This window comes from Poromitra crassiceps (genome assembly GCF_964638095.1).
Source record: "Poromitra crassiceps genome assembly, contig: HAP1_SCAFFOLD_623, whole genome shotgun sequence".
Taxonomy (NCBI): domain Eukaryota; kingdom Metazoa; phylum Chordata; class Actinopteri; order Beryciformes; family Melamphaidae; genus Poromitra; species Poromitra crassiceps.
The window spans coordinates 47,971-75,275 of NW_028151785.1; the positions used below are offsets into that span (position 1 = coordinate 47,971).

The 27,305-nt window shown below is 42.3% G+C and overlaps 1 protein-coding gene and 1 pseudogene across 2 annotated transcripts; one reads left to right on the forward strand and one right to left on the reverse strand.

Moving 5' to 3' along the window:
* Positions 1–5,085: 5,085 nt before the first annotated feature.
* On the forward strand, positions 5,086–5,751 carry LOC310771412 (proteasome subunit beta type-1 pseudogene; annotated as a pseudogene). Its single transcript has one exon. The product of its transcript is annotated as a proteasome subunit beta type-1 pseudogene (transcript).
* Positions 5,752–18,916: 13,165 nt separating this feature from the next.
* LOC310771410 (cell division cycle protein 20 homolog) lies at positions 18,917–22,687 on the reverse strand (the record flags this gene model as incomplete). Its single annotated transcript, XM_083664030.1, has 10 exons — positions 18,917–19,098; positions 19,694–19,811; positions 19,937–20,062; positions 20,510–20,729; positions 20,857–20,951; positions 21,213–21,412; positions 21,864–22,013; positions 22,111–22,207; positions 22,297–22,433; positions 22,591–22,687. 10 exons carry the CDS (start codon positions 22,685–22,687, stop codon positions 18,917–18,919), a joined length of 1,422 nt encoding a protein of 473 aa, XP_083520156.1.
* Positions 22,688–27,305: the final 4,618 nt, after the last annotated feature.

Consider the following 27,305-nt stretch of genomic DNA (forward strand, 5'->3'; position numbering starts at 1 on the left):
ACATAATGAGAATGCAGAGATAAAGGTTGGGAGCGTGGCCTACTTTCTTTTTATAAGTATGTGTTTATTCAGTTTTCAGTTAGCAGAGGGATAAACAGTTAGTGTTGAATGGGAGAACAGAATATGCCCTATGTTCCAACTCACCCACAACACAACACACACAATCTCCACAAAAATAAGCAAAACAGAAAGGGAAAAAACAAACACACAGAGCACCTACAGCAGGCAGAAGGTTAATGCTGTAGAAATAGGTATAGCAGGGGTATTTAGATATAATAATAAATAGATAAAGGCTTATTACATGTTATTACCTAGATACATATGTCCCTCCATGCTAGTCCGTAGAGACCACTCCGAAGGGCCTGGGCCCTATCCTCTCCAATATCGTCCAGAAAGGTTTTCCAGATTTGAAAAAAAAATTGAATGGCCTTGAGCCAAAAGCTGATAGCTTCCGGGAGAAGTTCCATAACACTCCGAATCCACTGTGAAACTGTTGGGGCTGAGTCTGAGATCCACTGAAGAAGAACACGTCTTCTTGCACTATAAAGAAGGACATTGAGCAGCTTCAATGAAGAGGAGACAAGGTATAATGCTGCCGTATGTAGTCCCAGAATGCAGGAGATAGGGTCAAGGGTCAATTTCCCCCCAAATATGGTATCAAATTCTTTACACACTTTGGCCCAGAAATCATTAATAACCTGGGCAAACAAAAATACAGTGGAAATATGAACCTTCGGGAGCGTGGCCTCATTTGAAACTACAAGTATTCTATTCTTTAATGATGTCTGGTGGAATTCTAAAAAAAAATGACTGCCACTGAATCGTCTGTGCTATAATAGTGGTTTGTTTGTCGTTTCTAGATATCAACGACAACGAGTCTGACGGTGTGGTTTCCACCGGACCTTTCCGGGGCATCGGCCTGTCCACAGCTGCCCAGACGCACCACCTGAAGAAGCTGTGGACCCGTGATCAGTGCTGGCTGTGTGACGAGTACATCCGTTTGTTCGACGGGGCCAAGTGCGAGGAGGTAAGAGGACTTTACATCATGTCTCTTGGAGAGATGACTGCTCCGAGAGATATTTATTTATTTCATTAAAAGTGTTTTTATCGTTCAGCACTGCATGCATGCACGCACTTTCAAAATACTTTCCGGTGATTGCCTAAAAACCTGTCATTCTTCTTCATGTGTTCACACTACAGTGTTCAATGTCGTGCCATAAGGACTGCCTCAAGAGGCTAGCCATCCAGTGTAGCCATAAGAAGCTGAAAGGTAGCTACGTCATTGATGACCTCCCCAACATCATCACAAAGTGCATCAATGAGTTCGAGAAACGGGCACTCAATCTGGAGGTGAGGGAACGCTCTCTCGCACGCACGCACGCACACACACACACACACACACACACACACACACACACACACACACACACACACACACACACACACACACACCTTTTGACCTGCCTTCACAGGGAGAAATAAGAATCACATTTTATCACCAAGTACAATAAATGTACAAGACTCTTTTTTTTGCAAATCAGGAAGCAACACATTACATACTCACACGGGGTACTGGAAACAGCTGGATTTACAATAGCCAGCAGATTATACATACAGTATCGCTGTCAAATAGGAGGGGATTCATTCAAAGTTTTCAGATTGGTTGATATCTTTACCGCCATCCATCTTTGTACATACCCGGGTCCAGAATATGTGTATGTTCCAGTCCAGACCTTCATACAGACACAATTGGCCGTGTCTGCGGGTGGGAAGCCGGGGAAGCCTGTGGGTTATGAGTCCTAGTCACTGCACTGATGCCTCCTCTGGTCGGTTGGGGCGCCTGTTTGGGGGGGAGAGGAACTGGGGGGGATAGCGTGATCCTCCCACGTGCTATGTCCTGCCGGCTGTCGGGTGAAAAGAAGCGCCCCCACATGTATAGGAGGAAGCATGTGCTAGTCTACAACTCTTCCTCGATTGGCAGAGGGGGGTGGAGTAACGACTGGAACAGCAGGGAAAATTGGCAAAGCACAGTCAATTGGGGAGAAAATCTCAAAAGGTCACAAAGTTGTGACCCGGGTCCAGAAGGTTTTTTTGTCTGAGTCCAACCCACTTGTGTTCCTCCCTGTCCAGCTCTCCCCGCCTCCCATGCAGCCCATGGAGATTTCTGATGACAGCCTTGTGTGTCTGAGCACCTGCTCTCTGAACGATGACGAGGACGACAGACTCCTGGACGTGGCGGATGACAACCCACAAAACTGTTGGTCTTTGGGAATGGACCGCTTTCTCACCGCCCCACTTGTGTCTGACAACACAGGCTCTGAGCAGTCAGCCCTGCTGTGCCAGGAGATCCAAGACTGGCAGGACCTGTTGAATACAAATGAGCAGGAGCATGCTGAAGAGATCGAGGATTACAAGGCACAGGTGAGCGTGATCTCACACACACAGTCCCCACTGAACACAACACACTTTGAAGTTTGACATTTCTCTCTTGTGCATATCTCCAACTACTTCATTGTTGATTGTCAATAATAGGTGGCTGACCTGCAACGCTCGCTAGAGGCTGAGAAACATCTCAATGAGGAGAACCTTTTGAGGCAGACTTTGAAAGCACAGGTTGGTACTGCTTTGAAACATGAGAAACACACATTGAATACAAACAACTCATACGAATAACTGCCGTTCCGCATTTCTGGGTGGCAAGTGACGTCACGCTGATTCGTCCTATAAGACACATGCTCACAGAAAAAGAGATGGAAATACTGAAGCTACATCCCTATCCTGAAGAAGTATCTTGTGGACCATCTCAACCCCAGGGCTAAGCCCTGCATGACTTTACTGAGTAATTTGATGAGGTAGTCCTGTCCAGTCACCTCTGGAGGAGAAAACCACTGTAGGGCCCTAATGAGCAATGACCAATGAAAGCTGTGTCACTAAACATACTTGCTGATATTGATAAGATGCTAATGTGTTTTTCTTCTTGATGTATTCTGTGTTTGTGCTAAGAAGCAGAGCGAGCTTAGCCGATTGGAGGCCAACAATATGGAGCTATATGAAGGGCTCATCCAGGCAAATGAGGTCAATGAGAAGTTGACAAAAGCACTGGAGGAGGCCAAATACCAGAACAAGGTAGATGGAGACAACAACCTTTATTTTGTTATTGAACAGTATTTAAAGTATGTTTGATTGACCAGTTGCTAATCATGAGCTCACTTCAAAACAGATGCTGTCTTGGGAGTTGAAGGAGAACGACGATGAGATCAGCTCTTTGAAGGAAAAAGCTCTGAAATACATCACAGGGTACACCAACTCTCCAGAGAAACAGAAAAACAGGTGAGTTTAACACAACACAACTCATTTCACTCATTGTTGACATTAGAACAATTTAGACAATAACCTAGCCTGCAGCTTGATTGATCACTGCAGCAAATATAGTTTGCTGTGATAAGGCCTGAGCCTGCTGCGCCTTCGCTATTATTCTGTGTTATGTCTGTAATACTCTCACACTAAGCCATCTGTCCTTTTTGGTGTTGTGCAGATTTCAGAGCTGCGTCGTGAGATCGATCGCAACCTAGAGAACAAGGAGAATCACGAGAACAAGGTGGACGTAGAGAAGAAGCTGGAGCAGCATAACGCCACAAGGTAATGTAAGACCTACAAAAAGTGTAATTGCCTCCCCTCCCGTTTTTTTAGTCCATAAAGAATAGAGACAAAGTCACACCCACTTCCTGTTTAGGCATACGCACCAGAGCCATTCATCCACCATTCTTTTTTCCATCTCCATACAACATAAATAAATATTGCATATATTCTGTATTTTAAATATGAGTCTTAACTGCAAGTTGTTTAGACTAAGATCAAACATTTCCTGCTTCATATGATGCCCTTATTTTAACTTGACTACATTACCATTTATTTTCCATCATACTTGTGGATACTTTTGGCCCTATCAAGGGGGATTCCATATTATAAATGATCTGAACTTTTGTGATCTGAAATTGTTGTCGTTGAAGTATAGCTATTCTTCAGCCATAACGTGATATAGCTTAGCTCAGTGGTTCTCAAATGGGGGTCCGGAGACCCCCAGGGGTCCGTGGCACTTTGCCAGGTGGTCCGTGAAAAGTTTCCAGGAAAAGATATATATATATATATATATATTTTTTTCTTTTTACAAAAGCTTCATAGTTCAACGAAAATATGGTATGCTTTAAATCTAAAATTGTTTATTGATTATATTCTAATCTAACAAACCTATCAATTTAAAAGTCAAGCGCGTTACCGTGGAAACAAGCTTAGCCCAAAATCACAAATCAGAATGAGGGGGTCCCCGGTATATTTTCTATCTTGTAAGTGGTCCTTGGCAGAAAAACATTTGAGAACCTCTGGCTTAGCTAACAATTATATTGAACTCTGACCCCAAATCTTTAAATCCAGTCAGGGAGTTAAGGTCTGGAACAATGTGACTTTTGAAATGGGACAGAAACTTACTCCAAGAGAACACTCGAATACAGAGGTTTTCAAAGTGGGAGGTGGGCCTCCCCAGGGGGACTCCAAGCAGTTTCACGGGAGGCTCAGTGAATCAGAGGGAAAAAAGATGACATTTTACATTAGTTATCAATAGGAGATCACATAGTATAGTCTAAATGTGTGTGATTTGGTTAATAGCTCAGAGACAGTGTAGTTTTAGATAATTTGACAGTTGTTGTCACTTTCCCAGAGTCAGAAACGAATAAATGCCATCAGACAGAGCTTCTTTATGTATTTGGTGTAGTCTGAAGTGTGTTATCAGGCTATCTTGGCTCAATTGTTGAGTGTCTAAAGTGTTCTTGTTAGTGTCACCATGATCTCATCCTTGGTTTCATTTCTCCAACTGCAGGAGCAGCACAGAGGCCAAAACTAAGGCCCACCGTGGCCCGCTGAGGGAGCTCTTCCCCATTGAAGACAGGCCCACGAAGCGGCGCACCTCCCCCTGGAGGTTCACCAAGTGGAGGTTCACCAAACAGAACAGCCACCTTTTGTAAATATACCAAATTGAACACTGCTGGGCTTTTGTGAGAACAAACGCAAGTTTACGGAGATAACGGGAGGATGAAAGAATATAATTACACCGTGCCGGTAGAGCAACGGTTTTCACCATACGCTTTCAACAGAGGGACTGTCCTTGCTGTTGCCGGATAGACTTTGCCATCGTAGCCTCAGACACGCCTCTCAGTGAAGGCTATTCCATTCACAGCCGTCACTACAAGCTGACAGACACCACTGTCATTGGCTGCAGTGGTTGCCATGGTGACTCTCTGACCCTGACTAAAATCATTGAAGCCAGAGTAAAGATGTACAAACACAAACACAAACACTCCAACAACAAGATAATGACCATAGGAGCCATGTTGTCCACCATCCTGTACGGCAGGAGGTTCTTCCCCTACTATATCTAACATCATTGGAGGACTGGATGAGGAGGGCAAGGGAGCAGTGTACAGTTTTGACCCGGTGGGCTCCTACCAGAGAGACACCTACAAGGCTGGAGGATCGGCCAGTGCCATGCTTCAACCACTACTAGACAACCAGATTGGTTTGAAGAACATGGAGGGTGTGCGGCACGTTCCTCTGACTCGGGAAAAGACGACCCAGCTGGTCAAAGAAGTCTTCATCTCGGCCACAGAAAGAGATGTGAACACTGGAGACGCTCTTCGGATCTGTATCATCTCCAAGGAGGACATCAAAGAGGAGACTGTCCCACTGAGGAAGGACTGAGCAGGGAAAGACTTATTCCCTCCCTGGTTTCATTGCTTCTACTGATTTGTTGTTTCAGAAATGGGATGTTTTTAGAAATGATTCACAATCTATTGATCATTTATTTTGATTGACCAACCATTGCTCTTCCTGTCTGTCCACATTTGAAGATAGTCCACAGCCAAGTCCACAATCTCTGCTTTCTCTATTTTTGGATTCTGCAATCACTGGGTGATACAGTGAAATGCAGGAAGAATACAGAGGTATGGGGAGGAGTGATGATTGGTTGGTTCAGACCAATCAGAGTCAGTCGTCCCTCCGGCCGATCCATTGTGGCACCAACTTTCATAGGAGTTCAAGGCAGATGGGGGTATCAAAAAATGTTGATATCTCAAAAACTATAGGCTACATCACATTGCTTATATTTTGACTGAGTGTTAGCAGAAGTAGCTCAGGGTCTGATGTATAATAGTGTTAAAGTTGTGTGAACTGTCGCCGTTTTAAAATGTGTGAATTTAGTCAAAAGTACAGCCTGCTAGGGTGAGACACACTCAAGGCTGGCTCCATAGGGTCCTATTATAAAGGCTGAAAAAAGCATAAAACTTAAACTGTGAACAGTAAAAGATAAATTAAAGCTGAATTAAGGTGATGCAGTCCTAAAAGTGGTGACTCGTTTAAAGTTTAAATGGAGTGTCTAGCTTAAAGTATGAAGGAGCAGTTGGAGTTCAAAGAGGGCATGGTTTCACCATGAACTGCTGTTTCCGGCAGTTGCCCCCAGAAAAACAGCACCATTGAGAAGTGTTCACACATTTGTAATCTATGTTATTGTGTTTGATTTATTTTGTACCGTTTTATGTCTAGTAATTATTAATGCACTTTAATTTGTTATTTTGATTATAATGTAGTTGTCGCTGCTACTGTTAATTGTACTATTATTTATTATTGGGTCGTAGTGTTTTATGTTGATGATTAATGTTGGTTCCGCCTGGTGTTCGTATCCCAGGGGAACGTTGTAGGTGGAGAACAACTGACCGAGTTCCTGTTGTCAACACACATGTGAAAGCTGAGCTATTAGCCTGCTAGCCTGCTACTGCCCTTGCCCTTGCCGTTTGGCTATGTGTGATGAATAAATAAATAAACCCGACAGTAACTGTAGCCCGATTCACTGAACCCACAGCCTGAAGAGACGGGGAGCACACGTCTAAAACTTAGGGTTACACATTCAAGCCTCTCTCTTTTAATTGTCTGTGAGCTGCTAGTTAAGAAATAGCTTTCAATCATTCATAAATACATTTAGGGAAACATTTATTATTATTATTATCATCATCATTGTTATTATTATTATTATTATTATTATTATTATTATTATTATTATAATATACATATTTGGGGGGCAAATACCGTGGTCCAATTTCATTCAGGCAAATCACCAGACACCAACCAACCACTCAGGTGAGGTCCTTTGATAACAACAACATGGCTGCCTTCTGTAGCGTTCAGACTAGCATGTTCTGTAGAGGCAGACACCGGTGGAAAAGGGCTAAACAACTGTTCCTACAATTTGACAAGAAACCTGACAGGTAACAACACATATGTTATTTAAATCTGTGAACATAGCTTCTTCTCGTGCACATAAAGAATTGCCTGGCTCGTTATGTTAAAAGTTCAAAGGTGAGCTAATAACGTTAAGTTCGATAAGGCGAGGTAGCCTCAACGCGAAGAGTCTCGTGTTGAGGCTAAAGGCGATTTTGTTTGTTTGTTTTTATCAATCAATCACATGTAGACCTCCTTCTTCTAACGGTTTTATTGTATCACCTTTTCTAAGATAGTGGTTTTTATTTCTCCAAATAAAATTGAAAATCTTTTGATTAATTTATTTGATTAAGTTGTCAGGAATGGCTAGTGAAAAGGCTGGGTATATAAACCTAGATAGCGTTTCAATTTTAGTAATCAAGATACGTCCAAAAATTGAAAGATCCCTCTATAACCATGAATTAAGAATAGACTCACTTTTCTTAATAGTAGTCACAATATTTCAGTCTTCTCTGGCTTTACAAAGGCTAAAGGCGAGGTAGTCAAACAACGTTACCCAACGTCCATTCAGATCCCTGTCTTGTGTCCCAGCGTATGGCATACCGGTATACCAAGTAAAATAATGTGTAGCGATAAGCAAAGCAACATTATTTACATTTTTGAATGGAGTGTGGCGTGACGGTCTCTCCATACAAGAGAGAACTTAAGGGGATACCATATGTAATGATGTAACTGGTAACGTTATGACCACTGACCTAAGTTATGACATCAACTTGTATCTTTAATGGCTAAACATTAACGTTACCTGGGGAAAACTTGATCAAAATGTCAGGAACTGAGATACAGACCAAGTAGCTAGGACTTAGTCAGATAATTAATCACTGCCCCCCCCCCCCTTATTTAGACAAATTTTTAAGAAATAAACAAATAAAATAAAATCATCATATAAAAGGGAGTAAGTGGGTTCTGTTTGTTTGTTTCTCTGCCATTTTTGTCCCACATTGTGTGAGTTGTGATGATTTTGGTCAGTAATGATGTCACTGATGATGTAGTCTCGACGCCAGTCCCATGAGAGTTCTTATGCTGATGCACTACGTTACTGCATGCTGCAGAGCTCTCTCTGTTATGCGGAGCGCAGCGATTCAACATAATATTTGAGTCTGGGGAGAGACTACTGATGATGTCACAATGTCTATGACATGCGGAGTTAAGCAATTGTGCACGGGGTGATGTCACTCTAGCACACCATGATGTGATCAGTGATGGTCACTTGAGCAATTTGTGATGTCATCAGTGAGTGATGTCATCAATGATGCGAAATTGGGCAAATGTGCACAGTGCATGCCAATAGCGCAGAGCAGGCGAGGCCACGCAGCAGCCGAGATGCAGGCGACGCCGCACAGCGGCTGAGCTGCGTATGCGAGCCCGCACGAGCTGCAGGGTGGGCGAGGAATCGAGCACTGCATAGTAGGCTATATAAAATTATCTCCTTCCAACTTCTTAAATGTGAATATTTTCTGGTTTCTTTAGTGATCTGTGACAGTAAACTGAGAATCTTTCGGTTGTGGACTGTTGGTCAGGAGTCAGGACATTTAAGGAAGTCATCTCTGACTTTTAGTGGGGCAGATAAGCAAACCAATTGTGCATTTTATGACTAAAGCATGAAACTTTCAGCATATAATCTACATACCCCAAGGTTTTATTTCAGACGTGGAAACACTTTCTATCTGGTGACCTTGAGAGGTCATTGACCTCAGCATTGCATTTTTCAAGTTTTGCCCCATCACTCTCCATTATAATAATGTATATATATCTTTGCTAAAATTCCAGTTCTGTTCTAATAAAGCTAGTTATTTTCTCAGCCATCGCCTTGTGTCCATGTGTGTCAGTTTGTAGCATGATAATAATACCATTGCAGACCAGCATAGTGGGTGGGGGCAGATAAGCTTGTATATGGAAGGTATTGCGCATTTTATGAGTAAAGCATGAAACTTTCTCCAGTGTTTCTATACACCATGAAGCAGGCACAAAGGCAGTATAGAGACAACAAAATACAACAACAAAAAGGAGAGTTCTGGAGCACACTGATAATGTTCAAATTGCTTTAATAGGTGAAAGCAGACTGACATTTCAACAGCAGTCTTGGCTATGTCAATTGTGTTTTATTTTCCAAGCATGAACAAATGGGGGAAACACCCACCACACACACAAAAAAAACTGTTCAATCCTGCTTCTTTCATCTGCTTAATATTGCAAAAATTAAATCAGTCCTCTGCTAAAAATATGGAAACACTCATTCACGCCCTCATTTCCTCACGCCTTGATTACTGCAATGCCCTCTTTACATGCCTCAGCGATGCCAACTTGTCCAGGCTTCAACTGGTCCAAAATGCAGCTGCAAGGCTTTTAACCAGGACAAGCCGTAGGTCTCACATCTCCTCCATTCTGGCCTCCTTACACTGGCTGCCAGTGAGACAGAGGATTTATTTTAAAATACTTTGAATCACTTGTAAAGCTTTGCGAGGCCTAGCCCCTCGCTACATCTCTGAACTCCTGAAGCCATATAATTCAGTAAGGCCACTCAGGTCATCGGACCAAGGACTGTTAATTGTCCCCCGAACCAGACTCAGAACAAAAGGTGAGCGGGCTTTCTCGTCCATAGCGCCGACACTGTGGAATCGCCTCCCCCTAGGTATGAGATTGGCAGACTCAGTGTCCACTTTTAAATCGCTTCTTAAAACCTATTTATTTAAACAAGCTTTTTATTAATTGTAACCCACTCGCTGCTTTTTATTTTTTATTTGTTGCCTGATTGGTTTTTATTTTTGTTGTTTTATGTGCTGTTCCTGCACATGCTATTGTTGTGTTATTTACCTGTTGCAGTTTTTGCCGGTTGACGTTTTTAGCCTGCTTTTGTGTACCTGTTGGCTAAATTTTTAACGAACCTGCTATAAACCTGTTTTTATTTCTTGTATGTAAAGCACTTTGTGATCCATGGATTTGAAAAGTGCTATATAAATAAAGTATTACTTACTTACTTACAAAAACAACTCAAAAAAGTGGACTTCACACAATTTGTGTTAAATTTGACTGAACAGTGTTGTCATGTCGGCATCTCTTAACCCACACCACGATGACATTATTACCGTAAATTCCGGACTATAAGCCGTGGCTTTTCCCCCGTTTTTTGGCCTTTTTTGGCCCCTGCGGCTTATATAACGGTGCGGCTTATCTATGGATTTTTTCCAAAAAAAAAAAAAAATCTCTCTTTTTTAGCACTCTTTCTAACTATAACTCCACTTCTGTTTTAATTTCCTCTCTTGCCCTCTTTTCACCACACCGCGGACACTGTGTGCACTGTAAAAAACAACACAGGTGGTGTTGTGTTATGTTGTTTTGTTGAAATGTTAACACATTCACTGCCAGACGTTTTTTTTTTTACTGTAGTTAGCTTCTGCCAGAGGGTTTTTTTGAGGATTCTGGCTCATCTTTCAAGACCCGAGGATTCTTTTCTGCTAAGATTTTGTGAACACACAATATCTCAAAAGAACTAATAGAATGTGTGCTTTCTCTGTCTAAAAGAGTTAGTTTGTAGAGTTAGTAGTTATGTAAGCATTAGCAGTTGAATACAGCATGGTTTCAGCGTCAGAAAAATTATTCAGAGATAAACGGCTTTTTGTGAAATTCGATAGAACAGTCACTTTAACCATTCATTTTTGGCATCAGTAAGAGTCAGACATCTAAACAATAGTTTTGAACAGTAATTTCCTCCATAACAGCAGGAAACCCCCCTCTGCTTCCAACTCCTCCCTCCGTGTGTGTTCTCCTCCTGCCTCCCTGGCTCTCCAGCGGGCGTGTCACAACGAAGTTGCTGCTGCCTGGCTGCTGCCTGTTTGCGCGGCCGCTGTTTGAGGAAGTCTGGGTGGACTCGCTCGTTTCGTGGAGTTTTGGTTGAGAGCTTTGATGCGATTCTGGTCATATTTATGCTGCGTGTTTCAAAGTGTGCATCCAATCTATTCTTGGAACCCCCCACCGTTGCCACCGCTGTGCATCAGCGCGAAAGTGAAAGCGTTTTCGCCATCAATTTTACAGTATGAGAACGGCTTCCTCGCGCTTTTCCCTCCAGTTTTGGGTCGCCTCTTTCTACTGTGGAGAGACATGTCGACACTCAGTGGGTCGGTAAAATAGATTATACACATTCAATACCTCCAATTCTGGTGTAGGAGACGTAAAAGGGTTAGATCAACGTCCCACCGTCAAAAAAAAAATTTTTTTTTGACGTGTTAACACGTCGTTGGCAGTCAACAGCTGGATTCTGAAAACGTGTTAACACGTCATTGGCAGTGAACGTGTTAATAAATGGGAGCTTCCTCAAACAGCCATCTCTTTCCCGACAATCCCCTCTGTGCATGAACCCTTACATATAGTAATTAAACATTAAAACACAATAAAAATAAAATAAAATAAAAAAAAACCCATTAAAACCATTAAAACACCCGCGGCTTATAGTCCGGTGCGGCTTATATATGTAAAAAACAGTCAACTTTGCAGGTGCGGCTTATACTCCGGTGCGGCTTATAGTCCGGAATTTACGGTAGTTCAGTATGATCATGTGTGTCCTTTCTAAGCCTAACAGTCTCCTGAGCATGAGCAAAGGGCAGTACACTTGAGGGCAGCCTGTTTGCACTTGCAGCGTGTAGTACACCCTTTCTTGCAGCCACATTGGATAAGTTTGCTGCTCCACCCTCTGCCGGTCTGGAGAGAGCAAAGACAGCACCATGCTTCCCACATGCTCCCTTTTATATAGATTATAATGGAGAGTGATGGGGCACAAACTTGAAAAATGCAATGCTGAGCTCAATGACCTCTCAAGGTCACCAGAGGTCAGATAGAAAGTGTTTCTACGTCTGAATTAAAACCTTTGGCTATGTAGATTATATGCTGAAAGTTTCATGCTTTAGTCATAAAATGCACAATACCTTCCATATACAAGCTTATCTGCCCCACTATTTGGGGGAAAAAAAGTGTGTCTCAGTGAACTCATATCAAAAATGATATCTATTTTACTACTTCAGCTTTTCAATGTCCTTTTGTTGAGGCTTGATGCCCTAACTGGCTGGTGTGTAGACTTTTGTTTGGGAGCTCCTTTTCTCTTTTTTTAATGATGCCTTTTTAAGCCAATGCACCCAAGTAATTAATCGTGTGCCTAAAGTGAAATTTATACCTGGGCATCAAAGCTATTGGCGGCTAAGGAGCGGCACTGCTGACATGAACAGGTCAAGTATACTGTATAATGTAGATGGTGAGATAACGGGATAGAGTGAAATCTATGACCACATATATGCATGACTACATTCTCTCCTTGGGCTAACTTAGTCATTGAAATCACACTGTCATTTTGCTGGGCACTCCCCTGGGATGCCCTCGTGAAGGTGATGTTCGAGTTTGTATGTCTAGCTGCCGACGACAAGCTCCCAAATTGAGGCCGACGTTGAAACATATTTCTCGCTTTAGTTAACACAACAAGCGCAGTATTCTAGTAGCAAGTGTTTTTACTCATACTTCTAAGAAGATCCACTCTCTCTAGCCTGAATGTGATCAGGATTGCATGTTGTCTGACAGCAGTCTGGTACAGTACTGTGGTGTCTCTTGTATGTTTCCAGGGCCACCATGGCAGAGGCGGTCCAGAACCACATCGGGTCCTTAAACTGGGGTCACAGGGTTCAGCTCCAGAGCAAGTGAGTGACGCACACTCCATGTATTTGATTCCAGTGCTGTATGTTGTATTGACATTGAAGAGATTAGATATCAGGTTGATGTTAGTCGTTAATGAAATGACAGATACTGGCCATTAGTCCAGGTGGTTGCTCCACCCCCTCTGCTGATCCAGGGTTGTCCCTGTCTCAAAATGAGGCTGAGGTGGTCCTAGAGCCCTAGCCTGGTAAACCATCCGGTCACATGAACTCACATTCTGTTTTATTCTGCTGGACCGTTTGGCCTCCAGCCCTGGGTGGGCGCTTTCAGATTTTTTTTACAAAGGGCACTAGCTAATCAGGCACATGTCGAGTAGTTGACATCGGAACCGGCCAATCAGGAACGGCGCTGGCAAACAAAACAGTAATAGCTGCTTCCGTGGCCGTCCGCCTCGAACAGTAACATCAACGTTCGTCGAGTTTAAACAGCCATAAAATGCAGTTATCACAGAATTAGACTCAATAACAACAATCAAACAAGTACAGGAGTATGTACCAGCGGAGTTTCTCGGCGGAAAAGATGTCTTTGCCGTTCTCCCGAGTGTATCATGGGTAACTGCAACCGGGGCATTATTGACGGATGATGAAGTTGTGTGAGCTAGCTTTTCAAAAACTGTGCGTTTCTCCGTTTGCACCTATTTGATGCACTTTAGTGTTTAGACAAATTGCTCATGTTTCCACCGTTACTAGCAAACGATTTATTGCACTTATGACGACATGAATTGTCAGCATCAACTCGAGTGAAGTACAACCAGACTTTTGATCGCTCCGTTCTTTCTTAACGTGTTGCGGTAATTCCTCGGCTCAGCTGCCTTCCCTTCAGTGTGTGTAGTGTAGAGCTGCAACGATTAATCGATTAGTCAATCGACAACTATTTTGATAATCGATTAATCGTTAGTATGAGTACAATTTTAAGAGAAAAGGTCAAAATTATCTGATTCCAGCTTCTTAAATGTGAATATTTTCTGGTTTCTTTACTCCTGTATGACAGTAAACTGATATTATCTTTGAGTTGTGGACAAAACAAGACATTTGAGGGTGTCATATTAGGCTTTGGGAAACACTGATCATTTGGTCATTTGCTACCATTTCCTGACATTTTATAGACCAAACAACAACTAATCGATTAATCGAGAAAATAATCGACAGATTAATCGATTATGAAAATAATCGTTAGTTGCAGCCCTAGTGTATTGTGTGCATGTGTGTGTGCTGCCCGCCCCACCCAGCCCCTCCCCTCTCCACCCAGCCCCTCCCCTCTCTCCTCTCAGTCAGGCTTGGCTCCTCGATGGCAGCTGCTGCCTGTCTCTCGTCTGAGACAGAAGCAACACGGAAAAGAGGATCTCTTTTCTCGTTTGGAAATGGCAAAAAACACATCACATCATGTCTTACAGAGTTGACCATCATTCTCCATCATTTTCACTGAATACTTGTAATGTATTTGGCATGAAAATGAGGGTGGGGGGATATTGAATATAGGCACAACATTTCAGCTGCAATACAAAAATATTGGTATTGTTTTTCAAAAACCTTTCCAATTTTTTTTGTCTCATTTATTTATTTATTTATTTATTTTTCCACTCATTCTCCTGGTTATGAGACATTGCTGAAGGCTGCACATGCAGCTGCATGACTGATAGGCCAGGACCACAGGTAAACAGGTGCTAACCTCTGTCTGGATATGCCCATGCTCAACTAACAATACACTGCTATGCAGTGGGAGCCTTCGCATGGTCTCGGCCTATTAGAAAATGGTTCTGGCAGAATTTCATTTCATTTTGAATAATAAGCAATTAGCCATGACAGGTCGGAACAGCTGAGAGGCATCGTTAGGAATGATTGTGAAGCAGTGGTAACGCGTCATAAAAAAAGAACACAGATGTTCAGTTCACTATTTATTTTTAATCAGCAATTAAATAATATTACCGTAGTTAAATGATATTCTTCTGGGAAGCAATATAGTTATGTTGGTATGGATATTTTTTTGTGGGCATAGATGTATGGAATGAGATTAATGAACTCGTCTGCTTTTTCTCAAGTCCCTAGATGTGTCTCTGAGAACTCAGTATCAAATTTTAAAGCTGAATTTGAAATTATGGTAGATTTATTTATTTTATTTTATTTTTTAGGTCAATGGTTCAGTATGAGCATGATACATTCACAATTAGACTATTGAAATGCAGTCTCTGCTGGCACTAATGGCTTTCCATATGGCTGTGTGTTCATCAGGTATTGATCAGGTATCAAATGGATTTCACTCTAAACTGAGGACTGGAGTTACCTATTCAATAAAGTGAAGTTTGAAAGAGTCAATGTATAACAACAAACTTGATGTCTGATGCACTGTACCAATGGTTCTCAAAGTGGATAAAGGAGTTTCAGGCATTCCTCCATGCAGCAAAATCAGCAAAGATGAATTTCTCTCTTGTTGACTCAAAAATATTCCCAATTAGAATATGTACACTACAGTATAGTGAATGACTACACTATTATAGTCATCCGTTTCATTCTCACCACTCTCTATAGCTCACTATATGTTGCTGCATCCAGAGGAGCACCCAGTGACTGTATTTACTGTATCTTGTGTTCTCCAGGGAGGTGAAGTATCTGAACATCAAAGGAAGCCTGGTGGATGAGCACACGGTTTAAGGGCTGACTACCGGTAGTCTCGCTAGCCAGCCTCCCCTCCCTTCACTCCCTTCAGGAGGACTAAGGGCTGACCAAAGCAGGGAATGAGGTGAGATGATCATTTACATAAAATGCATTTATTTATTTATTTAACCAATTAGTCCCGCTGAGATTGAAAATCAAAGATTTGCATAAATACAATGACTAAAATACAATCAAAATGGCATAAATCACTTATCAATGTTGTCACTCTGTTTGTTCCCAGTGACTTTTAACCAGTGATTTTGATTTCTGCTGTTGCTAGTTCTGTACCAAACAAACTCTGACCTTAAACCAAGACGTCCGTGTATACTTTAGTTGATTTATTTTGCATTGTATATATTCCGTATATTCTTGTACTATAACAGCCATTCTTAAAACAGACTGGAATCTTATTGGCTGAGAAAAGAAAAAAACTGGCTTGGTGGACCAGTAAGAGGATATATTTCATCTGTTCATGTTTTCCTATGTAATGTTGATTTATTGCAGAACCTTTTTTAAATGCATTACAAAAGCACTTTTTTTTTTTGTAAGTGCAAAAACACTCGTGTGAGTAAAAAAGTACCATAATAATAATAATAGTATTTTAAACGACCTTAACGTCTCGTGTCCTGATTTATAGCCTCTTAGGGTGACTGGTGCTTTTGTGTGCTGTCATTGATTCCCTTCTGGGGGGAAACTGTTGTTTGAATGTGGGGGGACGCTTGAGTCAATATGGCCGGGGGCCAAATTGGGGGTTGGGCGATGAGGAGCGGGCGGGGTGCAAAAAGTGTTCAGCAGCTCTGCACGGCACGGAGAGCCCAGTGAAGTGATGGAGAGTCCTTTAAGAGTGGGAGGGCGGAGTGTTGTCGTTAATTTCCCAAGGGCAGGGGTTCTTAAAATCTGCTGTCAAGCTCCGAGAGCAACAGTCGTTAAAACTACTGATGTGCCTGTCATGTGACTGATGTCATGTGACTGATCTGCAGTGGGTCAGCGACCCTTTTAAGGCCCCAAATCACAATATTTAACAATAATTGTAGCCCATAGCTCCAAGATGCAGTTTGTCCATTATTCTGGCATGAAATCACCGTTTTAATAGCGAGTGAGTTTGACTTGATACATGAAGAGAAGACTCAAGACTTGGGTTCTGGTGACTTGGGACTTGTGCTTTGATGACTCGAAAAGGTTTTTAAAGTCTTGACTTGAGATCTTGAGTCTGTGTGTAAAATGACTCAGATTGAAAGTGATGAGATTTGTTCCAGCAGACCACTGGATTCAAATTCTGATTTCTGAATTTGTATGGAATGAGTGAAATTGAAAGTCAGATTCAGATTCAGATTCAGATTCATTTATTTAAAGAATGGGACTTTACACATTAATGAACAGTACAGCCGTACAGTAAATATGCCAAGTTGTAGCCCAAGGGCTAGTTTCCACCTGTAGTCCCATGGCAGGTTGATGTAATCATGAAAGCGAAAGAAAAATTAATAATACAACAAAGATTAAAAGTACAGAAGTACTATCATCATACAAAGTGATGATAGAAATCAAACTCATGATGTTCTTACCAAGTTTGTATCCTATTAAAACCATATTGCATTGAAAAGTCCTCAATATTTCGTTTTCTTTACAATATTAACTTGATTACTGGACTCTTGATTTGTTCTGGCTTGACTTGCTGGTCTAAAAGTATACTTGGGACTTTCTGGACTTTCTGGACAAAATCATATCTTGGACCAATGGGCTTCTTCTGTGACCCTAATGTGGACTGAACTGGGGGTCCTTGATATGAAAAAGGTGGAGAATCATTGCATTAGATTTTTCTTTTTTCTTTTTCAAAATTGCATTTTCACATCCCATCTTAGTTAAAACCATTTCACACACCCCTGTTATGTTAGGACGATAACACACGTGCATCTATCAGAACAGAAAGAAAACCAATCAAATCTATCAAATCTTATCAAATCAGATGGTTCACCAGGCTGGGGAATATTCAGCCATGTTGGAGTGGTGTGTTGTGTGTTGGGGGGGGGGGGGGGGATGTTAAAGAAAACAGCTGTCGTAAAAGTGAAGAATATGCGTTTTAGAGCAGCGAGGGAGCACATTTTTTGAGCCTGACCCAGACCTGAGAAGAGAGACGGGAGTGTATAAGGAGAGACAGGAGGAGAGAGGGATGGGAGAGACCAAGGGGCATGAGGAAGACAAGAACAAGCAGAAGAGTTGACCCAGATCTGAGAATAAAGAGATAGGAATGTAAGGAGAAATGGACAGAGTAAAAAAAGGTATGAGAGAAACATGAGGATGTGGGGAAATGGAGAGATTAACCAAGAGGAGGACCAGAGGGTAGGAAGGAAAGAAATTAATGGATGGATGGATGAATGATCTCTCAAGCTATCACCCGCTCATGGGAGAACTGTGCCCTTGTTATTTCTACATCTGACCACAAGGTGTCACTCTTTAGCCATTTCAACTGTATGTAGTTCTACCAGACTGTGGTTCTACTAAACTTTCTGCAAATCAACAATCTTAATATATTCACACTTTGGAGGGGTTCTATTTTCTTAAAAGTGCAGCATGTGTCGCATTTTTTAAACACCAACATCACTCTAGCTAATTGTGATCCCTTGGTATAACTACTGTAAAACAAATTAGACCCTGGTGGAGACAATATTATGGTCACTTCTATCTCACACCAGCCCAGGGTCAGACTCATTGACTGTACATAATGTCAGTGGTCAGACTGTTTCTCAAAGTGAAGACTACATTTCCCATAAGCCTTGTTGCAAGAGGATGTTTGCTTCTTTGGTGTCTGTCTTTAAAGTTGTGCTTGATGTTACAGGTTGGCAGTGGCAGGGTGACATCACCTGGAATCAGAGATGGTAGTTTCTATACACTGTACCACATGTCAAGTGATCATGTGAATGATGTTTACAATGCATCACAGTCATGATAGGAAGGTTTCTAATGTTCTCAGGAGACGTTACAAAGGCTTTCAGAGCTCATAATGGTTTTTGCACCATCATTACATAACATATATTACCCTTGAATACCTTAACTAACACATTCACACAGAAGGTGTTAATGAAACACGCAAGGCAAGGTATGTAGAAACATTATTTTTTAATCTAAAAACACAAAAACAGATACATTAAAACAATCAGAAAAACATTTTAAAAAAGTGCAACATAACAAAAGTATTTACATGTGACTCCCCAGCAGGGAATGATAATCCGATAGACTATATATTATATAGTCTATCGGATTATCATCCCCCGCAGTATGCTGCTCGCCCTGTCACGTCCAGTCCTGTCTGTGGCCTTCTCTACAGGGTCCCTCACAAAGCTGTTCCACAGACGAAGAGTCTCATCAGCCCCAATCGTAGCACATGTGGAGTTGTCTGGGCTCAGAGTGGCATGAAGAACTCTGTCATCGTGTCCTAAAAGAAGAGAAAGTGCATTTATTATCTTAGAACAGCAAAAGCATGAACAACAAGACTGCTTTGAAATGTTAGCTGGTGGTTCCCTTTTAAAAAGCCCCAAGTATGGGGCGTCCGGGTAGTGTAGCGGTAGACTCCCTGCCCACCAACACGAGGGTCACAGGTTCACGCCCACGTGTTACCTCCGGCTTGGTCGGGCGTTCATACACGCACGATTGGCTGTGTCTGTGGGTGGGAAGCCGGATTGGCGGTATGTGTCCTGGTCACAGCGGAAGGGGACTGGAAGGGAACTGGTGGGAATAGCGTGAGAATCTGGGGGGAGAAAATGTCTGGGCGAGTATCAGACAAGTTTTAAGATTCTCCCCCCTTCTCTCCACATTGTACTTGGCCAATTTCCCCTGCTGTCCCGGTCATTGCTCCACCCCACGAGCCGAGTCTTTTCACACGACACAGAGTTTCACCAGCGTGTGAGAGGATCACGCTATTCCCCCAGTTCCCCTCCTGTTTGACTTCAAACCTGCAACCTTCGTGATGATAGGCAGGGAATCTACTGCTGCACCACCCGGACACACCCACTGTCGTGACAAGAACTTACCTTTGAGCTCTGCAACTTTGGAGAGGGATGGGTACTTCCAGATAACAACCTTGTTGCTGTTGAGTCCATGGGTAGAAAGCAGCTCCTTGTAGTTGGGCGCAAACACCAGGGAAGAGATCTGAAAGGCAAAGACATCACATAGCTTAAGTCACAAAATAAAGAAAGTACACAGTGAATCATCGACTGACAGTAACCATCAACATCATACGAAGGGACTGGATGGGCTGAAAGTTGCACGGTTACCTGAGACTGAGTGTCAAGTGAGCTGATGCAGGAGCCACTGTTCACATTCCAGACGTGGATGTGTCGGTCACTGGTCCCACCTCCAGAAGCAAGGATGTTCCGCTGCCATGGACACCAGGCCAAAGCCTAAGACAAGATGGCAAAATAAATGAATACGATTGTCAGAATTCACAGCATGATCTGATGTACAAGTCCCACTGCCAGGGTTTAGAACCAGAGGTGCCCAAATGCTTTCCTATGAAGGGCCACAAATTCATCTGGAAGGAGGGCAGCGGGGCCAAAAATTAATACTGACGTTAAGTGAAAATGTGTTATATTTTTGTAGACTATTCTAATAAAAAAAATTTTTTTTCTCTGTTTAACAGTAATTTCATCAGTTAGATTTAGAGTTGATGGATTCCTTAGGTCTTCTAGTTTCATCTTCAAGTATCATCACTCTAGCTTTTTTTTTTTAAATGAGCCCGCCACAGCCTCTGAAAAACAATATTGTGTGTGTGTGTGTGTGTGTGTGTGAAAAATAGAGAGTAAAAACAACAATGTGGTTTGTTTGGTTGTCAGGGTGAAGCAGCTCACCTTGACGGCTCCTTGGTGCTGGTTCCAGCAGCGGAGCGACTGGCGGTGATTCACGCCGGGCCACACGTTCACCAGGTTGTCGGCGCCGCCGCTGGCCAGGTACTTCCCGTCAGGAGACCACTGCAGACCGCACACCTCGTCAGTGTGACCCCTCAGCGTGGAGACGTGGTGGTCCGCCACCCTCACATCATGGTGGTGGATGAGTCCTGAGCTGGAGCCACTGAGGGAGAGTGTAAAAAAAAATATATATATATATTTAAACACATTTTGCCCCCCGAGCCCCTCGTTAACTTCCTACCCTGTAGCCAGTGACAGTTATAGACACAAGTGTCGGACAGAGACTGTACCTGGTCAGAACGTGTTCATTCCAAGATAAGCAACCAACTCTCCCCACGTGGCCGGCCATGCTGCGTAGACGCTTCCGGGTCTCCACATCCCACAACTGAGGGAAGGAAAATATAAGAACAATTATTTTCTTAACCCATTGATACCTGATGCAGCATTTGCGTGTATATCCCTCATTTGTGTGCGTATCCCTTTAAGACGGCGAACCGCGTTAACTTAAGGGATACACACACAAATGCTGCATCAGGTATCAATGGGTTAATGCAGGAATAAACCAAGTTTCCAGTACATTAGAGTGCACTCTGTAATGAAGCCAAGACTCAGTGGTGTGTGTGTGTGTGTGTGTTAGCCTGCTCACCTGAACTTTGCAGTCACTGGTGCCGATGGCCAGGTAGCGAGCCTCTTTGGCCCACGACACTGAAGTGATGTAGTCCTCTCCTTCACCATCCATCTTCATGAGCTCAGTGACGTCTCCCTGACTGTGATCCCACACGTAGACACTGTCACCGAGAGCCACAGCAAGAAGGTCGCGACTGCCCCAGTCAAGTAGACTCAGATCTGGGAGAAGTGGGACCAAATGAAAGCTTGTTAAGTACAAAAGGGCTCCCCCCCAACAACCCAATATGCAAACTTTATATTTATTTATTTTATTTATTTAGAAATTTATAAAGATATGAAACTTGAGAAAAGCAATCAAATCTTGACAAGCATCCAAAACAATTAATTGCAGGGATGCAAACTCATGCAGAGTGATAAAAGGTGACATACACAAAACCACTCAGAACTAATTAATGATTTCTGAGTGGTAATATAAATCAATGAATGGCCTAATTATTATTATTATATTATTATTATTATTATTAGACCATTAATTGACTCTAATACCCATGTCACCAGGCCAACAACTAAACCCAAAAACCCAAGAAATGCATGTACATTACTAGGAATAAATCACCACTCTTTGCCACCCGCCCAGTCATAGAAATATGAAGTTAGATGAGAAACTCACAGAAATCATTCCTGAGCTCAGGGCAATCAAGGATTCGGTCAGCAGCAGTTGATATGTGTCTGGTCTTCTTGACACAAGCTGGGGCCGTGGCTTGACTGGAGAGGACTTTCACATTGTTCCGCCGATAGCCTGTAAACTTGTCCTGATAGCCTGTAAATGAGAGGAAAACGAATTATACACCGTTCACTTTCCCTGCTCGGGTCGTCATACAGTTGCACGACAGCATCAGTAATGTAAAATGCTATACCTCCTGGATCAAACAGTGGCTTCCCTTCCAGGTTCAGGATCTTCGCCTCTTCAATGTCGAACCCATTGAGTGCGACAGACCAGGCTTTCCGGTTCTCCTGCAAAAGACACATAGCCTAGTCAATAACATGCCTATAAAATACAGGCCAGACATACTGTAAACTTTAAAGTATCAAAGCAAACTGACCAGTGCTCCCATAGGATCTTTTGTGTCGACAGGATCAGCCTCCTTTGTCAGAAGGAAGTTTGCCACCTCCATTTGTTTGGGATTTCTGGTGGGAATGAAGCGGTCGCCTCCAACATTGGAACAGGTGCGTTTTTTGCCTTTACATAGGAGAAGTATTTCATTGGTTAACAGTTTTCAGAAACTTTTACTAAAAGAGATCCAACACCACAATCTGTTTGACAAGTCTGCTGAAGACTAAACATTATACTGGAAGGCATCCATACAAATTATATTTCAATCATGTGAGCAAGTTACCTGGAGTTTTCCTCCGCGTTTTGGCAGGGGACAAAACATTTGGAGGCGTTGAGTCGCTGGCCTCCTTTCGCCACCTCGCCATGTTGGTGATCCTCATGTCGTTATGCAGCAGTCTGAAAGTAGCGTAAACGTTCGCTAGCATGAGAGACGAGGAGAGCAGTTAACGCTATTTAACATGTTCATTCACATTTAGCTCAAATGTAAACAGTAAACTGGTGGGCTTAACCAGTTGACTTAAGTTTCATTTCATGAAAAATAGCAGCAGTTACATTCGTTAGTTAACCGTAAGGTTCATTAGCTAACCATACTACTCAATGTCAAATTTGCTAAACTACATTATGCTACCGTTGTGTGAAGAAGACATGGTCGTCCGTCCGCCTCGAATTGGAGCCGTCTCGCCGTCTGGCGGCGCCAGCGAGCCCTACATGCTAACGTTAACGTTAGCATAGATGTAGCGTTCGTTAGCTCACAACTTACAGTAACATACTGTACAGATTTACTGATGACATTAATCCACTATTAAATGCAATGTTTTGTCTTTTAGCTTGTAGAATTCACTAACCTCTCTGAGAAGAAATGTGCTCCAAGTCGTTTGTCAGTAGTTTGTTGTTGATAGTATGATTACTCGCTCTCTCTCTCTCTCTCTCTCTCTCTCTCAATTTCCAACACGTTATATCAAGAGTTTGTAATCATATGACGGGGAAGGCTTGCGCCAGCGTTTATATCTATTTTTTAAATGCCGAAAGCGGTGCGGTGATTGGTTACTGTAACAACGGCGAAAATGCATGTATGTGATTGGCGTAGAAAACCTCGTTGGTTCGCCTCCTCGGGACGGGCCATGGAGACGCGAAAAATGGGGTAGGGAAAATTTGTATCGCCATCTAGTGGCAAGTTAAATCACAACAATAACATGGCATCATTCAGCAAGTAATCAGCAGCTACCACTGACTCCCATTCATTTTTCATAGCAGTTTCAGATTTGCCCGATTCAAACTAGCCTATCAAAAAATGTCAAAGAAGCATTACACAGTTGAATCCAAGAATAAAGGAGTCCAAAGTCTAAATTATAGCTGTATGGAGGCTTTAGAGTGCATAGTGTTTATGTAGGCCTACCTTTAAAATACTGATAATAATATGTAGGCTATAATGTGCATTTGATAGGCTAAATAAAATCAAAGACTTCTGACACTGAGTGTTTAACATTAGGCCTAGCCTAATCAATCAATCAGTCAGTTTTATTTTGAGTGCAAAATCACACCAAGGTGTCTAATTAATAATCAATTAAAAGAAAATTAACAGCGAATAATTAATAATAGCCTACAATGAACATAACAAAAAAAGTTAATGGTTGAATATAATGATGAATACAACTCGATCATAGGCTACTAGGTTTATAAAATGCTGGGCTTTAGTAGGTTCTTAATCATACAGGTCTTCATTAGATGTGATCTCAACAATGTTAATAATTAAAGGTGATAAGAGACTGATGATACATTTTGTTTCCATGCTGTAGGGCCAAGAGTCGTTGATCAAGTAGATCTACTTGATCCAGACTCGAGTCTGGCAAGCGAGAGACTATTGAACTGATCCCTATAATAGAGGATGACTGATAAATCGAGCTGCTCCTCTGACCCAGCTGGAGAGATTACCGTAGCTCATGACTCGACTGATTTTCCTGGCATGGGAAACACATCCTGCCGTTCAGCTCCTGCAATGCAGCTATACAGACCGAAAGTTACGTTTGCCTTCAAAATAAAACTAACGTTCACCGCGTAAAACATTGACCTCAATGTTAGAAAAAGGAGAAGGATTAGCTATGGTACACACAGAACACCAAAAGTGATAAATATTATGATGCTAATCGGACGTTTAGATTATACGTGAAATGAAGCTAAAATAAACGTCTTCTTTTTTGTTAAAGATAATTCGCATAAATACCGGTTTTATTTTGAAAGTTCTGATCGGAATTCTCATTATCAATCTCATTCGTTATTTCGGCTAACTTGACAGTAGTCTGACGTCCGCACAGAAAAGCTGGCAACTTTACAAGACAAAAACAAGGCGGGGAGTGGATTACTTTACGCTGTTTACTCATTGTACGTGTCCAAACAAAGTAGTTTATAGTGTAACGCTGGAGGACGGACTGGTGGGGGTATATGCCGGTGGGTCAACGGGGTGGGACGAGGGGGAAGCTTTTAGGTGTAACACCGTTCTGTTGTTGTTCCGGTAGAGTCTGAAAGGAGAGACGCGCTACAAGTAGCATGCAGGCTACCGAAACTGGCTGTTGTCTATGCAAGTTATCGGAGCACCTCCAACTCCCGGGTTACTCTGTGAGCTGCGGCAGGGAATAAATAACACTCACGTGAGGTAAAAGTGTAACTTGTCCGTCTCTGTCTATCGGCTAGCTTAGTTAGCCACACCGCAATGCTACAATATGATGGCAGGCTTTAGAGCAGCTCATGGGTTTTAAAAACCGTCGTTTTCGGAGAGAATGACGCAGGATTTCCGAGGAGCAGTCTTCAGTGGAGCGAAGACATAACTCTGCTCTGTGTTGACATAACAAGCAGCAGCCTACAGTAAAGACGACGCTGAGGCTAATCACAGTCACAAGATAGACTTCTGAGCAGAGCAAGCTAACGCCTGGGCGACCGCTGCTTCTTCACAGGTACCGTCAGGCCTTCTTTTCTTATCTCTCTGTCTTATTACTCGTTTTAACGCCAATACCGCCGTCGTAGCTAACAACAACAACGGTTATTTTGTGAGTTTGTTTGACGGGTAACGTTGTCGTTTTGCTCTCACGAGAATAATACCGGTAGCTAGGCTAATAACGATTCAAGCTAACGATAGGCTTTGAAGCAGCTAACGTTAGGTTTTCATCAGCTGGTGTGGGTGACTTATTGCGGAAACTCGAATATTGTAACGTGAGTTACTAAAGTAACGTGTTGAGGTAACGTTACTTGTAATTCATTTGACCACTCTTTAACTACTTGGGCATTACCATTTTATGCTCGGTGATTTTTTTTTTTTACTCCACTACCTTTGTTTGAAAACGTAGTTTAATAACGTTAGCTACTTTACAGATTCAGATTAGAGTGCAAAATTAATTCAACTAGCTAATCAGTTGTGATGCCTTCATTATAGATGACTGTAAGCTAATACAGTTAATGTTATGTGGAAAATCAGCCCACCTTCCATCTAAACATGAAATGCTTACACACGAATAAACCAATCATTATAATTCAATTATTATTCTGAAATAATTCTGCATCGTGAGCCTGCAGTTGCTTAAAGTACATTTTGATGCCAATAACTTTTGTACGTTTACTTAGCATTTTGAATGCAAGACTACCGCATACCTCTGTTACTTGTGTAACAGAGGTATGTTTATACTGTGGTGTTTCTACTTTTACAAGATCGAAGAAGAAGAAGTACTTCTTCCACCACTGCCTACCACCTTGAAGTAGTAGTAAGTTTTCATCTGGTGTGGGTGCTGTCAGACACCGGTTACTTACAACAGAGGCACTATATTAATAGCACTTCTGCAGAATAAGAGCGGAACTAGTTGCTAAACTTCCCTCGAAGTAACTGCCTTCATCATTACTGTCCGCCGAGTTGGGGGCTTGTTTTGGTGACTGGGCCAGCTGTGGTCCGGAGGCTGTTTCACAAGAGGCGGGGGAGGCTGTTTCACAAGAACCCGCTGTCATTATTTTCATCAATACAGAGGAAAGACAACTAGTTTTTCCCTGCAGACAGTCGCTGTTTGCTGAAGCCGCACAACCTTTTGGTGACAATGTTTAAATATTGGACGAGTTTGTATCAGAAATACACGTCTGAAATCATAGGTAACGTTACAGTAAAACTACTGTGTAGAGGCAAGTCCAGATGCTGCTTCACAAAATGACCCCCCTTTTATTTTGTAAACAGAATTCAGAAGGATGGACAACTCCGGATACAGCACGGGGAGTTTTGACGGCCTTCATCACCCCAGTGACGATGACGACGATGAGATGGTGGACATTGCTGGAGCCACGCTGGACTTCTCCGGCACGGACGACGTCCCTCCCCTCAGCTCAGCCTCAGGTAAGCCGGCTGCGACCAGGGGTTCACTACGTGGATTTGCTTCATTCAAATATTGCGGTGGGCTTTTGGGATGAACGACTTTTGGGATGAACAGGTTCTCTTATCAAACCTGTGCAAACAAGTGAGTGTGAATGCTGTAACATTGTGAAAACCATTTTAGAATGATCCTATGACTAAAATGTCACAGAAAAACGATCCCAGTGCCTAGGAATATAACAGCATAGTGACAGCATAGGAGAAAACAACAACATATCATTTCCTTTAAGGTCATTGTAGCTTCAGTATTGAGTAGCACAGTTTTGTTGCACTACATTTGCATATTAAAACAAGCATAAAAAGGCTGTTTTGTAGGTTGACAGAATGTCTGCAGGTCCTTAAAAAGTTGGATAAAGTACTAAGTTACCTAGATTTAAGGCATAAAAAAGTATTAAAATGCATTAAATGCAGCCATGCCGGTATTATCTTTTCACCATGCAATGGCAGGTTTCCTAAGCTGCATGTCTACTCTTAGCATAGAGAGAACAGGGTTAGGGGTTCAATAAATATGCATCGTATCCGTTTTGCTAATCACAAATTAATTGGACTTCATATCCATCAACAACTAATGACCAGTTACCACTTGTCATTTATAGTTT